The sequence below is a fragment of the Jaculus jaculus genome, chromosome 9 (genome assembly GCF_020740685.1).
Source record: "Jaculus jaculus isolate mJacJac1 chromosome 9, mJacJac1.mat.Y.cur, whole genome shotgun sequence".
In the NCBI taxonomy this organism is placed as follows: domain Eukaryota; kingdom Metazoa; phylum Chordata; class Mammalia; order Rodentia; family Dipodidae; genus Jaculus; species Jaculus jaculus.
Genome location: NC_059110.1, coordinates 96,020,726 through 96,035,373, shown reverse-complemented (window position 1 = coordinate 96,035,373; position 14,648 = coordinate 96,020,726). Strand labels below are relative to the sequence as shown.

The 14,648-nt window shown below is 39.3% G+C and overlaps 1 protein-coding gene across 5 annotated transcripts in view; it reads right to left on the bottom strand.

Annotated features, from left to right (window-relative positions):
• Bcas3 (BCAS3 microtubule associated cell migration factor) overlaps positions 1–14,648 on the bottom strand; it is a 664,126-nt gene that overhangs the window by 345,171 nt on the left and 304,307 nt on the right. For all 5 annotated transcript variants that reach the window (XM_004664529.2, XM_004664531.2, XM_045159845.1 and 2 more), the window contains 2 exons: positions 14,392–14,557; positions 12,163–12,263 (listed from right to left, as the gene is read on the bottom strand). In XM_004664529.2, the coding sequence (XP_004664586.1) occupies positions 12,163–12,263; positions 14,392–14,557 (267 nt within the window). The remainder of the gene's footprint in view (positions 1–12,162; positions 12,264–14,391; positions 14,558–14,648) is intronic.

Genomic DNA, 14,648 nt, shown 5'->3' with positions numbered 1-14,648 from the left:
TAATAAATATTAATACCATCAACAGAAAAAAAAAGTCTAATCTTAATTGTAACTGAAAAACAGTAGGTCATAAACAATCTGGAAGAACACTGATATACCAAGACATTTGATATTTTATAAAATTAACAACACTGTCTAAAGAGAAGCCTTTTCCAGACTTCTTTTTGGTTTTTCTAGGTAGAGTCTTGCTGCAGCCCAGGCTGACCCAGAACATACTATGTGGTCTCAGGGTGGCCTCGAAATCACAGGGATCCTCCCACCTCTGCCTCCCGAGTGCTGGGGTTAAAGATGTGTGGTTTGACTCTTTCCCTTCTTTGCATTTGTGTCTATAACAGGAAGATGGTTTACATGTACAAAAACTACTCCATATGTCTGAAGATCTCTACAAAGACATGGAGGGTAAACCAAAAATTCCAATTTATAAAGTCTGCACAGTGCTTATGTTGACAGCTGCTCATTCAACTATTTTACACAATTTCATTGAATAAGTATCTTTATTTCATAAGGTTTGCTGAAGTTTATATGCCTCAAATCAAGGCCGCAAATTATTAGTTTCTTATACAAAAACACCATTCATTTCACTAAGATAATCTTTCTGTAAAGTGGCATACCAATCAAAAACTTTAAGCATAAATAAGCAAATTCATCAACTGTAACTCACTCTTCAGTAGTTTCTTAACTAGCACAGAAAGTAAAGCTGATGGAGACAGTATGACACACCCCAAGGCCAACAATGGACTATAAATACTCTTTAAATACATCCTACATTACAAGTTTCCTCTACAAGAGCAAAACATTTCTTTCTTCCCCTCCCACCTCTACCCAGTCTTGGGCAAATATTTATTATGGACAATGCAAGGAAATATTGTTGAGTGCCTCCATCAGACTTGGTGCACACACAATAGCAATGAGATCCAGGATTAGAGTAACATAATGTGACATCTGAGAGGCAGCAGCTCTGAAGAGAACTGTGGCATATTTAAGAGCTTTTGCTTGGCACTGAAAATGTCAGTGACAGAGAAGAGTAATATACTTATTTCTGAGTTGGTGCATGGTTCTCATGGGTGAAGGCAGGAGGGTCTGTGAGTTGGTGCTTAGTGCTCACAGAGGATATCACCACTGAAACATACATGACAGATGACAGAATATCTGAAGGTGAAAATCAAAACCCAAACATGGGACTTCATATTGGAATGAGAAGTCTCTAGTTTCACAGTTGTGTGTGTCAAGCCAGTAGTACAAACTTTAGTTGGGAATCGAGACCTTTAGACTCTTAATTATAATCATTCCTGACTTCTGATTTCAGTATTTCCATAGGCACATTCCTTCCCCCCTCCTGCCCTGTACCAAAACCCCAGCCACCACTAATCTGTTACATATCTCTTATATTTTGAAAATTTTAATTGTTATATGGATCATGAACTATATGTAAAAAGAAGTGCAATGCTAGATTTAAATACTATCTCTTCCATTGTATGTAAAGATCAAAATAAAAATAGCAGTAACACTTAAGAGATGAGTAAAGTAAAAATGCTTTTAAAAGCAGACCAATCAATAGAACAGCTATTAAAAATAAACAACCAAACAAAAAAATACTGTTCACATACACACTTGGTTCTCTAGTCAGATTCCAGGTGGATCTTTTAGAATTACTATGTTCACACCCCATTTTTCTATTTCCCATGACTTCTCTACATTTACTCTTCCTTTTTTTTTTTTTTTTTTTTTTTTTTTTTTTTTTTTTTTTTTTTTTTTTTTTTTTTTGGTTTTTCAAGGTAGGGACTTACTCTAGACCAGGCTAACCTGGAATTTCTTATGTGCTCTCAGGGTGGCCTTGAACTCACAGAGATCCTCCTACCTCTGACTCCTGAGTACTGGGATTAGGCATGTGCCACCATAGCAGGTTAAATATTTTATTTATTTATTTATATATGAACTAGAAAGAGGCAGAGAGAAAGGGAGAGAATGGGCATGCCAGGGCCTCCAGTCACTGAAAACAAAGTCCAGATATATGCGCCACCTAGTGCATCTCATTTATGTGGCTACTGGGGTGACGAACCTGAGGCTTTAGGCTTCACCAAGCCATCTCTTCAGCCCATCAGTTACTCTTATTGAATCACTTGTTTTTATTTCTATCTGCTGTCTTCTAAAATGTTATACTGGGGTTGGGGAGATGGCCCAGCAATTAAAGGCTCTTAATTGTAAAGCCTGATGGCTCAAGTTTGATTGCCCACAACCCACATAAAGCCATCTATCTGGAGTTTGTTTGCAGTGGCAGGAGGCCCTGGCGTGCCCATAGTCACTTGTTCTCTTTCCTCTCTGTTGGCAAATAAATAAAAATATTTTATATATTTATTGGGAGGGGGGAGAATATCAGCACACCAGAACCTCTAGCCCCTGCAAACAAAATACAGATACATATGTCACCATGTACATCTGGCTTATGTTGTTATTGGGAAATCAAAGTTGGGTCCTTAGATTTCATAGGCAAGCGCCTTGACTACTAAGCCATCTCTCCAATCCCCAATTTTTTCTTGTTTGTTTTTTCGAGGTAGGGTCTCACTCTAGCCAAGGCTAACCTGGAATTCATTGTGTAGTCTCAGGCTAGCTTTGAATTACAGTGATCCTCCTACCTCTGCCTCACAAGTGCTGGGATTAAAGGCATGCACCACCATGCCTGGCTCCAAAAATATTTTTAAATAATAGTTTATTTTATTTATTTCAGAGACAGAGACAGACAGAGAGAGAGAGAGAGAGAGAGAGAGAGAGAGAGAATGGGTACACCAGGGAGACGCATATGCCATCTTGTGTATCTGGCTTCCATGGGTCCTGAGGAATCAAACCTGGGTACTTTGGCTTTGCAGACAAGCACCTTAACTGCTAAGCCATCTCTCCAGCCCTTTATAAAAGACATCTATCTTTCTTTCTTTCTTTCTTTCTTTCTTTCTTTCTTTCTTTCTTTCTTTCTTTCTTTATGAGAGAGAGAAAAAAAGAGAGAAAGAGGCAGACAGAGATAGAATGGTATGCCAGAGCCTCTACCACTGCAAACAAACTCTAGACACATAATGACACCTTGTGCATCGGGCTTATGTGGGAACTAGGGAATCAAACCCAGGTCCTTGAGTTTCACAGACAAGTGCCTTAACTGTTAAACCATTTCTCTACCTTCCCTAAATATGTTTTAAATATTTATTTATTTGAGAGAGAGAGAGAGAGAGAGAGAGAATGGGCATACCAGGGCCTCCAGCCACTGCAAACGAACTCCAGATGCATGCACCCCCTTGTGCATCTGGCTTACATGAGTCCTGGAGTGCCAAACTGGGATCCTCCTGCTTTGCAGGCAAACACCTTATCCACTAAGCCATCTCTTCTGCCCCCAAAAATTATTTTTTAAAGAAGGAAATTGTCATATTTCATGAAAACTAAAAACTCAAGAAAACTACACTATAGTTTATTTTTCTCTAATATTTTTATATTTTCAATGCCAATGATTTGAATTTTTCATTTTCTTGCTTTTGCTTTTGTACTCTTTTTTTATAGCTTCTTAACATAAAAGCTGAAGTCAATGTGATTTCAGATGTTTCTCTTTTATAAAATAAAATTAGCCCTATATATTTCCCTCTCAAGCTAATTTTTTATGTGTATGAGCAGTGTACTGAGTTTTGTCATGGCTGTAATTTGTACAACCTCCACCACAATCAAGATAAAAAACTGCTCCATCAACATAAAGATCTACCTTGTGCTACCCTTCTACAGGCACATATCTCCTCTCCCTCCTCCTAGTCTGAACCAAAGTTTTAGCCATCATTAATCTGTCATTTTTCTTTAATTTTAGACTTCAAAACAAGACATATAAATGGAATCATGAACAAGGCAAAATTTTGAGACTTGCTTTTTTCTTTTGTCATAATTTCCTTGAAAGTTGTCAAACATGTTGCATGGATTAATAATAGTTAAATCCACTTTTGAGACAAGACACACTGCTGTAAATGCTTTGGTTTCCACTTCACTCAGTTTAAAATGCTTTCTAATCACCTTTACAGTTTCTCCACATGGAACCAAACACTGGTTGGCTGTTTTAGAAAGAAGTCCAAAGCCTACTCCCTAAGTTATTCAGAGGCAGTGTCATAAAAACACTCTCCAGGTGACGTGAAAGAAAATTTTAGAGCTGGAGAGATGGCTTAGCAGTTAAGGTACACTTAAGGAACTTGCCTGCAAAGGCTAACAACCCAAGTTTGATTTCCCAGTACCCACATAAAGCCAGATGGACCAAGTGGTACATGCATTTGGAGTTTGTTTGTAGTGGCTAGATGACCTGGCACCCATATTCTCTCACGTCATCTTTATTTCTCTGCTTGCAAATAAATAAAATATATTTCTAAAAAGAAAGAAAATGGTATTTCACCTCAAAAATAACACCCTTCCAAATCAGCTGTGTAGGTCTTGATTTTAATTTACAATTTGAAAGGTCAAAAGGAAACTAAAGAAAAAGCTCCTGTTGGTTTAGGGTCATATCAACCAAAGCTGATTGACACTTACTGGTCTACACTACAATTTAGTGTCAAAAGAATACACTCTTGCCAGGCATGGTGGTGCACGCCTTGAATCCCAGCACTTGGAAGGCAGAGGAAGGAGGATCACCATGAGTTCAAGGCTACCCTGAGACTACATAGTGAATTCCAGGTCAGCCTGGGCTAGAGTGAGACCCGACCTCAGGGGAAAAAAAAAAAAAAAAAAAAAATATATATATATATATATATATATATATATATATATGCATGCATACACACACACATACATACATACATACACTCACTCACTCACTCACTCTCTTTCTCCCTCTCTCCCCTTGAAAATAAATAAATAGAAATACTTTTTAAAAACTTACTAAAAATGGCAATTTTGGGATTGAGGAGATGGCTCAGGTGTAAAAAGTACTTGCTTACAAAGCCTGCCTTTCCCGGTTCAATTACCCAGAAACCACATAAAACCAAATGCACAAATAAGCACATGCAACCAGGTGTGGTGGCGCACACCTTTAATCCCAGCGCTCAGAAGGCAGAGGTAGGAGGATTGCCGTGAGTTTGAGGCCACCCTGAGACTACAGAGTGAATTCCAGGTCAGCCTGTGCTAGGGTGAGACCCTACCCTGAAAAACTAAAAAATAAAAAACAAGCACATGCATCTGGAATTCACTTGCAGTGGCAAATGAATCCATATTCTCTCTCCCACTGACTGCAAGTAAATAAAATAAATTTGAGTGAGAGAGAGTGTGTGTGAGAGAGAGAGAAAATGGGCACACCAGGGCCTCCAGCCAATGCCAATGAACTCTAGACGCATGCACCACTTTGTGCATTTGGCTTACATGGGTCCTGGGGAATTGAACAAGGGTCCTTTGGCTTTGCAGACAAGCCCCTTAACTGCTAAGCCATCTCTCCAGCCTCAAAATATTTTTTTAAATGGAAAATTTTAGGGGTGGAATAATGGTTCAGTGGCTAAAGATGCTTGATTACAAAGCTGGATGTCCAGATGTCTATTCCTGAGTACCCACAAACACACAAAGTAGCACATGTGTCTGAATTTCATTTGCAGTGGCAGGAAATCCTGGTATGCCATTTCCTCCCTTTCTCTCTCATAAATAAATACATAAATGGAATCTATGCCTCACCAGAACAACAAGGAAATCACCTCTGTCTGTTGTGACATCCCTAACGACCATTCTACCACTTACCATGAAGGTGAACGCCTCCATTCATACAGATACACCTCAGTTTTGGTCATTCTCCTGAATCAATGCTGGGAGGAAATGTTACAGTAGTTCTGAACACAGGATTAATGCTTTTTCTTATGTCACCTTAAAGGTAGGTAAGCAGTCTCACATCCTTTTCCATCAGCCATCTTGCCACAAACACAGAACTGCTTATCCATTATGTGTGTTTATTATGACTACAGTGGGGATTTCTTGCTAAACATCCTGCTCTCCTACTATCTTCTCCCTGAGACAAAGTCTCTTTCCTATTTCTAGTTACAACATTCTATGCCTATTATTATTACAATTTCCGGAGTTTGCATAAGTCTGCTTTACTTGATCCACAGACACACACACTCACAACTTGCACATTTGTGAAATTTTGAATGATTATGTATTAGAACTCTGGAGCGCTCTACAAAGTTATATTTGAAAGTTTAAAACAGATTTATCAAGATATTAAAGATAGAAATGAAGGCTCTTTTTATTTTTCTTTTCTGTTAATGCTGGAGCCCAAACTGTCCTACCACTGATGATTACCTATGCCCCCAGCCTACAGGTGGTACTCAACATGGGTAATCAGAACAAAACACACCCATGGTATCAGAATTCTAAACTTTCTTTTTTTCAGATGTTGAATGCTTCTCCACATGGCTCCAATGGGGAGATTTGCAGAGAAAGATGGTTATAGAATTTTCTTCAAAAGGTCTGACTTAGTCAGGAGTGGTGATGCATGCTTTTAACCCCAGCACTCAGGAGGCAGAGGTAGGAGGATTGCTGTGAGTTCAAGATCAGCCTGAGACTACATGATGAATTTGAGGTCAGCCTGGGCTAGACCCTATCTCGAAAAACAAGCAAGCAAGCAAATAAATAAATAATAAATAAATAAATGTAGGGTGAGTAGGCTAAAAGCATTTCATTTACATTGGCACCAGTATTGCCTCTACCAATTGTGTTTCAGGCTTTTATTCCTCTAACCTAACTGTCCACATTTCACACACTTAATAGCTTTAGTCATGTAATACCCTGGAATGTCCATGACCCTTGATCAAATTATATGTGTGTGTGTGTGTGTGTGTGTGTGTGTGTGTGTGTGTGTGTGTGTCTCTATCTGTGTCTGTATTAAACTAACTTTAAAATCCAGGCTACGGGGTGGAGAGATGGTTAAAGGCACTTGCTTGCAAAGTCTGCAAGCCTGAGTTTGATTCCAGTACCCACATAAAGCCACAGGCATAAAGTGGCACATGTGCCTTGAGTCTGTTTGCAGAGGCAGAAGGCCTTAGCATGTCCAATTTTTCTCTTTCTCTGTGTCTCTGTATCAGATAAATAAATAATTTTGTTTTGAATCTAGGCTAGGAGCTGAAAAGATAGCTCAGTGGGGAAGAATGGTTGCTCTGCAAGCCGGAGTGCCTGAGTCTGAGCCCCACACTCATGTAAACCATGCATGGGAGGCTCATTAGTTGAAGGGGCTTGTTCTGCAAGCTGCCAATCAGAGTTAAAATCAATACCACATAAAGTCAGACAGAAAAGTGGTGGACACTTCTGTAATCCCAAGGCACGCACTATAATGGGAGGCAGAGTCAAGAGAATCCCAAAACTCACAGGATAGGTAGAACGGTCTTCCCCGTGGCAAACAAGAGAGATACTGTCTTCAACAAAGTAGAAGGAGAGGACCAGAACCCCGAGGCTGTCCTCTGATCTGCACACCAGCCTCCATATACATGCATATACATATAGCATCATACACACACAAATGAAATAAACCAACAAAGAGAGCACCTTCTCCAACAAGGTGGAAAGAGAGGACCAGCACCCTAAAGTTGTCCTCTGACTTCTCACCCACTCCCATACACAGGCACATATATATAGCATCATACACACACAAATGAAATAAAATAAACAAGAAAATTTTTTTTTCAAAGCCAAGCATAACCATGACTTCCCTATAACCCCAGCACTCAGGGAGGCAAAGACAGAAAGATCATTGGGGCTCACTGGTCAACCAGTCCAACCAAAACAAGTGAGCTCTAGATCCCGTGAGAGACTGTCTCAGGGAAATAAGGCAGAAGAGCAACAGAGGAGTACACCCAGCATCCTGCTGTGGCCTCAACATGCATGAGCATCTGCATGTACACACACATGCCCACAAACAACATATTAATTAACTAATTAAAGAATTCAGGCTAATTCTGTATAACTCCTCTCAAAATAAAGAAGCAACATAGGGCTGGGCCTAATGACCCAGGTTCAATTCCCCAGTACCCACAAAAGCCAGCTCCATAAAGTGGCACACATATCTGGAGTTTGTCTTCAGTGGTTAAAGGTCCTAGCATGCACATTCTTCCTCTATCTGCCCCTCAAATAAATAAAAATAATAAAAAACTTTAAAAAGCAACATAATAATTAGTATAGTATTACCTATTATTTTATAGTCATATATACAGTGACAGTCCCCAAAATAAATAAAAATACATTGATTAAATCCTTTACTGGATTTATACACATTAAAATATGAATAGAATCATAGAGTTACAATAACTATTTCATTTTTCTGGATACCAAAAAGGGTTTATGAATTTTATTAAAGATTCAAAAGTATACTACTTGAAAACACATAGGTGGTGGTTTGATTCAGGTGTCCCTCCATAAACTTAGGTGTTCTGAATGCTAGGTTCCTAGCTGATGGAGATTTGGGAATTAATGCCTCCTGGAGGCAGTGTATTGTTGGGGGCGGACTTTTGGGTGTTACAGCCAGTTTCCCCATGCCAGTGTTTGGCATACTCTTCTGTTTCTGTGATCCATCTGTTGTTGTCCAGGAGGTTGACATCCACCCTCTGCTCATGCAATCGTTTTCACCTGCCATGATGGAGCTTCCCTTTGAGTCTTCAAGCCAAAATAAACCCTTTTCTTCCCACAGGCTGCTCTTGGTTGGGTGATTACTGCCAGCAATGCAAAATGCGAACGTGATTGCAACAACATACTTCTTTCAGAGGAAGTGGTGGATGCCTTTAATACCAGCACTTAGGAGGCAGAGGTAGGAGGATCACCATGAGTTCAAGGCTACCCTGAGACTACATAGTGAATTCCAGGTCAGCCTGGCCTAGAATGAGACCTTAACTCAAAAACAAAAACAAAAGAAAAAGAAAAACTTCTAAGCAAAAGCAGAAATATATAATGATGTTTAAATGTGTATCTTAAATTCCAGTTTTAGAAAAGACTTCAGTAGCTTTACATTGATCATCTCAACACCTTTATGAAAATAAATATTATAAATAATATTTTACATTTACCAAGTTATTGAAATGTGGCTTAGAAATGGATCCTGGGGCTGGAGAGATGACTTAGTGGTTAAGGCATCTGCCTGCAAAGCCAAAGAACCCTAGATTGGATCCCAAGGATCCATGTAAGCCAGAGGTGGCACATGCATCTGGAGTTCATTTACAGTGGCTAGAGGCCCTGGCACACCCATTCTCTTTCTCCCTATCTGCCTGCTTGCCTGCCTTCCTTCCATCCTTCCTTCCCTCCCTCTCTCAAGTAAAATAAATAAATAAATAAGTTTTTTTTTTAAAGAGGGCTGGAGAGATGGCTTAGAGGTTAATCGCTTGCCTATGAAGCCTAAGGACCCCGGTTCGAGGCTCGATTCCACAGGACCCACGTTAGCCAGATGTGCAAGGGGGCGCATGCATCTGGAGTTCATCTGCAGTGGCTGGAGGCCCTGGCATGCCCGTTCTCTCTCTCTCTCTCTCTGCCTCTTTCTCTGTCTGTCACTCTCAAATAAACAAATAAAAATAATAAACAAAAAAAAATTTTTTTTAAAGAAAAGGACTTGGGTCTTTTTATTCTCCTACTAATGCTAGTCTATCTGAAATTCAAAGGACTTCCGTGAAATGTATTATATTTCAAAGTTTTGCAACAAACTATGCTCCCTAGTAACTTTCTTTAATTTATCTGTAACTCTTTTAATTCTGAGACATCAGAATGCCACAGGTGTGTGCTGTCTTCTCTATTGCATCTATTCTGAGAATTCTCATCTTGTTCTAGGACCACCTGCATCCAACCCCTTCCTCTAATTTCCTGCTGCAATGCTGTCAGTGGAGTGAACTTCCTGAAAGGTAATTCTGGGAGCCTGGGGTGGAACTCAGTGGAAGAGTGTCTGCCTATCACATGCAAGGCCTTGAGTTCAATTCCCCCCAAATACACACACACACATATACAGACACACACACAGCTGTTTGCATACATAGCAATTCAATGCATGAAAACATTGAATGGCTTGTGATTTTTAACTATGCATCTGGGGACTTGTGTGAAATCAGAAAAAGGTATGTAGAATTTGGTAAAATATAGTAATACCAACTATCAGTGCTATGAAAAGAATGAAGCCAGTGCAGCTGTGTGTCTTTGAATTGTCCTGGACTTCTTTTTTTTTAATTAAAAAATTTTTTTTTTAATATTTATTTATTTGAGAGCGACAGAGACAGAGAGAAAGACAGATAGAGGGAGAGAGAGAGAGAGAATGGGAGCGCTAGGGCTTCCAGCCTCTGCAAACGAACTCCAGACGCGTGCACCCCCTTGTGCATCTGGCTAACGAGGGACCTGGGGAACCGAGCCTCGAACCGGGGTCCTTAGGCTTCACAGGCGAGCACCTTAAACGCTAAGCCATCTCTCCAGCCCTGGCCTGGACTTCTTAACTGTTTAGATTTACTACTGTTTATCAGCCACACAGAATAGCCAGCAAAACAGAAACCAGCAATAACTGTGAATCAATTATGCTTAACAATTAAGTTATTCTTGCCTTTTTAAAAGAGGAAATAGAAAAATGATAGTGTTTTTGATATAATATGTGCTAGAATTTTTATAGGTCATATATCAATTGAATATATGATTTAAAAAACTAGAAAATAACAATGTCTATGGACCCTGCATCTTGAGAATATTTGAAAACCACTTACATTCCCCCCTGTGATGTCTGGCCAATTAGGTCACTGCTCTCATAGTTCAATGTACACCTCTCCACTGACATAGATATTCTTCCATTTACTTATATTTTACATGTCTGTCTTTCCTAATAAGATAGGGAATAGGGTGGGGCCAGAAACAATATACTTTAAATACCAAGCACCTGATACATAGTAGGCACTTAATGAATATGAGCTAGAAGAGACTGAGTTCAACTATATGCAAGAGCAAGATGTGACAGTTGTGGCATTTCATAACAGTAGAGTGAAACTTAGAAAAGTATTTTCTGGCTCCACCATAATATATAACACATTATAAAATGGAATAAAGAACGATTTTTGTCACAAACTTCTTTTTTTAATTATTTATTTATTTATTTGAGAGCGACAGACACAGAGAGAGAGACAGATAGAGGGAGAGAGAGAGAATGGGCGTGCCAGGGCTGCCAGCCTCTGCAAACGAACTCCAGACACGTGCGCCCCCTTGTGCATCTGGCTAACGTGGGACCTAGGGAACCGAGCCTCGAACCGGGGTCCTTAGGCTTCACAGGCAAACGCTTAACCACTAAGCCATCTCTCCAGCCCTATCTCAAACTTCTTAACTGCTAAGCAAGAAAATATACATGGAATACAAAAAAAAAAAAAAAGCCTCCATTAAAATATGTCAAGGTTGATTTTTAGGAAATTTCTAAAAAACAAGCAGTTCTCAGAGCTATCAAGTTAAATTAGGGTTCAGACCATTCTACAACATTGAATTACAATGGTAGAGAATTTTTAATTCTAGGAAGACAAACTGGATAATAAATATTAAATTGTCTTTTCAGGCCTCCCATATTATTTTTAAAGTCTGCATATCTAGTTTGATGAACCCTGTTCAGTTTCTATAAATGTTAAGAGTTTAGACATGAAAGAACACAGCAGCCAAACCAAGCTCAGTGCCAGAACATGTGCCAATACGTGCAAGGCCCCAGCTTGAGTCCCCAGCACCACTGAAGAGCAAAAAGCCAAAAAGCCAAAAAGCCGATGGCGCTGAAGTCATTACTTTCCTGTTGCAAGTCACATTCCACAAGAGAAAACCCGGCTGTCAACGGCGTTTTCACGATGGAATGTACTTCATTTCTTTTCCTTTTTTATTTATTTATTTATTTTTAGAAAAAAAGAGTCCAAGTTCTATGAAACTGTTCGTAAGTCATGAGGGCTATTGCGTTGCTTGGTTTTTCAGATAGTTGCACAGTTGTCACTCATGGGAAGGGACATATTAGCTAAGGACCTGCTTCACATGTGCTCAAGTTTAAGAAAGATGCTGATGTTAAGTATCTTAATGCCCCGATCTGGTCACTTAAAAAGAATAGTCTGTGGACCATTGATAATATGCAGATATGCTCTAAAAGTCAGCATTTTAAGACAAAACCTAAAAAGATCGTATGGAAGGAAAACAGCAATGAGAATGACTTACGGCCAGCGAGCAGGAACTGGTAATACTGTACTGCATCTGCTGCAAGGAGTAGGGGGTGGTTTGCATTAAACGGTGGTTGCAACTCATTCCACTGAGGCGTTCTAAGGAAACAGAAGAAGAATGTTAATATTTAAGTTTAATAGACGGGATGTAAATCCCCAGGCCTGTCGTCACTTAGCGACACTGATATAAACTCACACTATTCCTGAACACTAAAATGAGCAAGCAATCATTAAAAATTAAATGTGATAAACCCTGAAATATAAGACCATGTGCTTTAAATATAGAAAAGGGTGTCATACAAATTACACGGAGCCAATATTACCTTATCAGAAGTAGACTGCAAGAGGACAGAAAGATTCACAACACTGAATAGACAGGAAGGGAAGAATTCAAATGCTGCAACCACAGAGATGAAAGTTCATGTAACTTTTGACCAGTGTAAAACATCTCTGTTCTTAGAAGAAGTATCATTTTAAAATGAAATAAATCAGGGAAAGGTAGTTAAAAAAACACAGGTGTAAATGGATGACTTTTTATGGATCTAATTAGCATCTGAGTTCTTGCAGTCATTTTAATTACATCTACCCAATTCTAAATAAGCTTGATAAGTCAGATATTGATCAGATCAATCCAGCACAGTAAAGTAGTAGTAAAGAATGCTGGAGCCTCTAAAAATCAATATGAGCATATTTTAAAATGTCAAAAGGAGAGGCGTCATTTTCATATCCATTTTTGTCGGTTTCCTTTCATACACGTCAGAAGCAATTTTTTTTTTCCTCCCTGGACAAAGCCCTGTATTGAGCAGTTTTTCTTCCAGGTCTCACTTCTCCTTCCCTGGGTTGTCCTATGTAGATTCTACTCAATATGCACTTCGGGGATGGCTTTCTTCTTAAACACTTCTACAGAGCTTCACCATTGTATTTTGAACAATCATTTTAAGGAAACCATAGAATCTATTTATATTAGTATCTATTCCCCTTAATGGCTATCTCAATGCCACTCACTACTTTGAGTGAGCATTAGACAGCAAACCAGGGAAGCACATGTCTAAGAAAATGTAATTCAAAGAAGAACAGTATTCACCAACAATATACCTAAGACAATTAAACATATATGTCTGTGTGAAAATCTCAATATGAATGCTCAAAACAACATTGTTAGTGAGAGCTAAAAAGTAGAAATATTTACTAGCTAATAAATAGATTAGCAAAATGTGGTATGTCTATGTAATGGAATATAACATAACTTTAGAAGGGAATGATGATCTGGGCATGGTAGTTCATGCCTTTAATCCCAGCACTTGGATGTTAGAAGTAGGAGGATCACCATGAGTTTGTTGCCACCCTGACACTATATAGTGAAATCCAGGTCAGCCTGGGCTAGAGTGAGACCATACCTTGAAAAATCAAAAACTAAATAAGTAAAATTTTATAAAAGAGGGCTGGAGAGATGGCTTTGCAGTTAAGCGCTTGCCTATGAAGCCTAAGGACCCCGGTTCGAGGCTCGGTTCCCCAGGTCCCACGTTAGCCAGATGCACAAGGGGGTGCACGCGTCTGGAGTTCGTTTGCAGTGGCTGGAAGCCCTGGCGCGCCCATTCTCTCTCTCTCTCTCTATCTGTCTTTCTCTCTGTGTCTGTCGCTCTCAAATAAATAAATAAAAATTTTAAAAAAAATTTATAAAAGGAACGATGTTCTGAAAGACTGAAACAACATGGGAGGACCTTGGAAAGAGGGTAATGAAAACCAGACAAAAAAGATAACATAATATATGATTCCATTATTATTCAATGACAAGCACAGGCAAATCCATGGAGACAGAAAGGAATTGGGAGGCTGACCCAAGCTAAATAGGAAATGGAAAGTGACTGCCACAGGGTTTCTTTATGTGGTAATGAAAACTGGTTGCAAATGGGTGCATGACTCACTTTCAATGCTTGATATTTACTGTATGTAAACCACATCTAATAAAAAAGTACTGAACAAAGTTCTTGGATTAAAGGAACCAGAGCCCCCCCCACCCCCCGCAAAAAAAAGATTACATAACATGGGATTTCTTTTGTATGAAACTCTAGTGACAAAAAGGGTCAAAAGGAGCCATTATAAATATGAGCAAGTACACATTTTTTAGTGACTGCATAATGTTCATTGTGATGACATATAAATTTCACAAATAGCACATTTTTAATCTACCATGCTGAAAGAAGTCAGAAAGAGGCAGAGGAACTACCTAACGAGTGTCCAGCTGGCACGAGGTGAGGTTATCATCTCCAGTGGTGTATCATCACTTATCTTGGGAGCAGTGCTCAGGGGCCGGGGCTCCATCATGTGCTCTACTAAGGTCCCGTAGCAACTGATAATGTAGAGAGATTCAACTATAACTTGTTTGGACTGATCTGCAGGCAGAGAAACGGAACAGATGTGTGGTGTTGGCATAAAAAGATCATAGCACAATTTTTACACATTATTAACCTTGTCATATGCTCT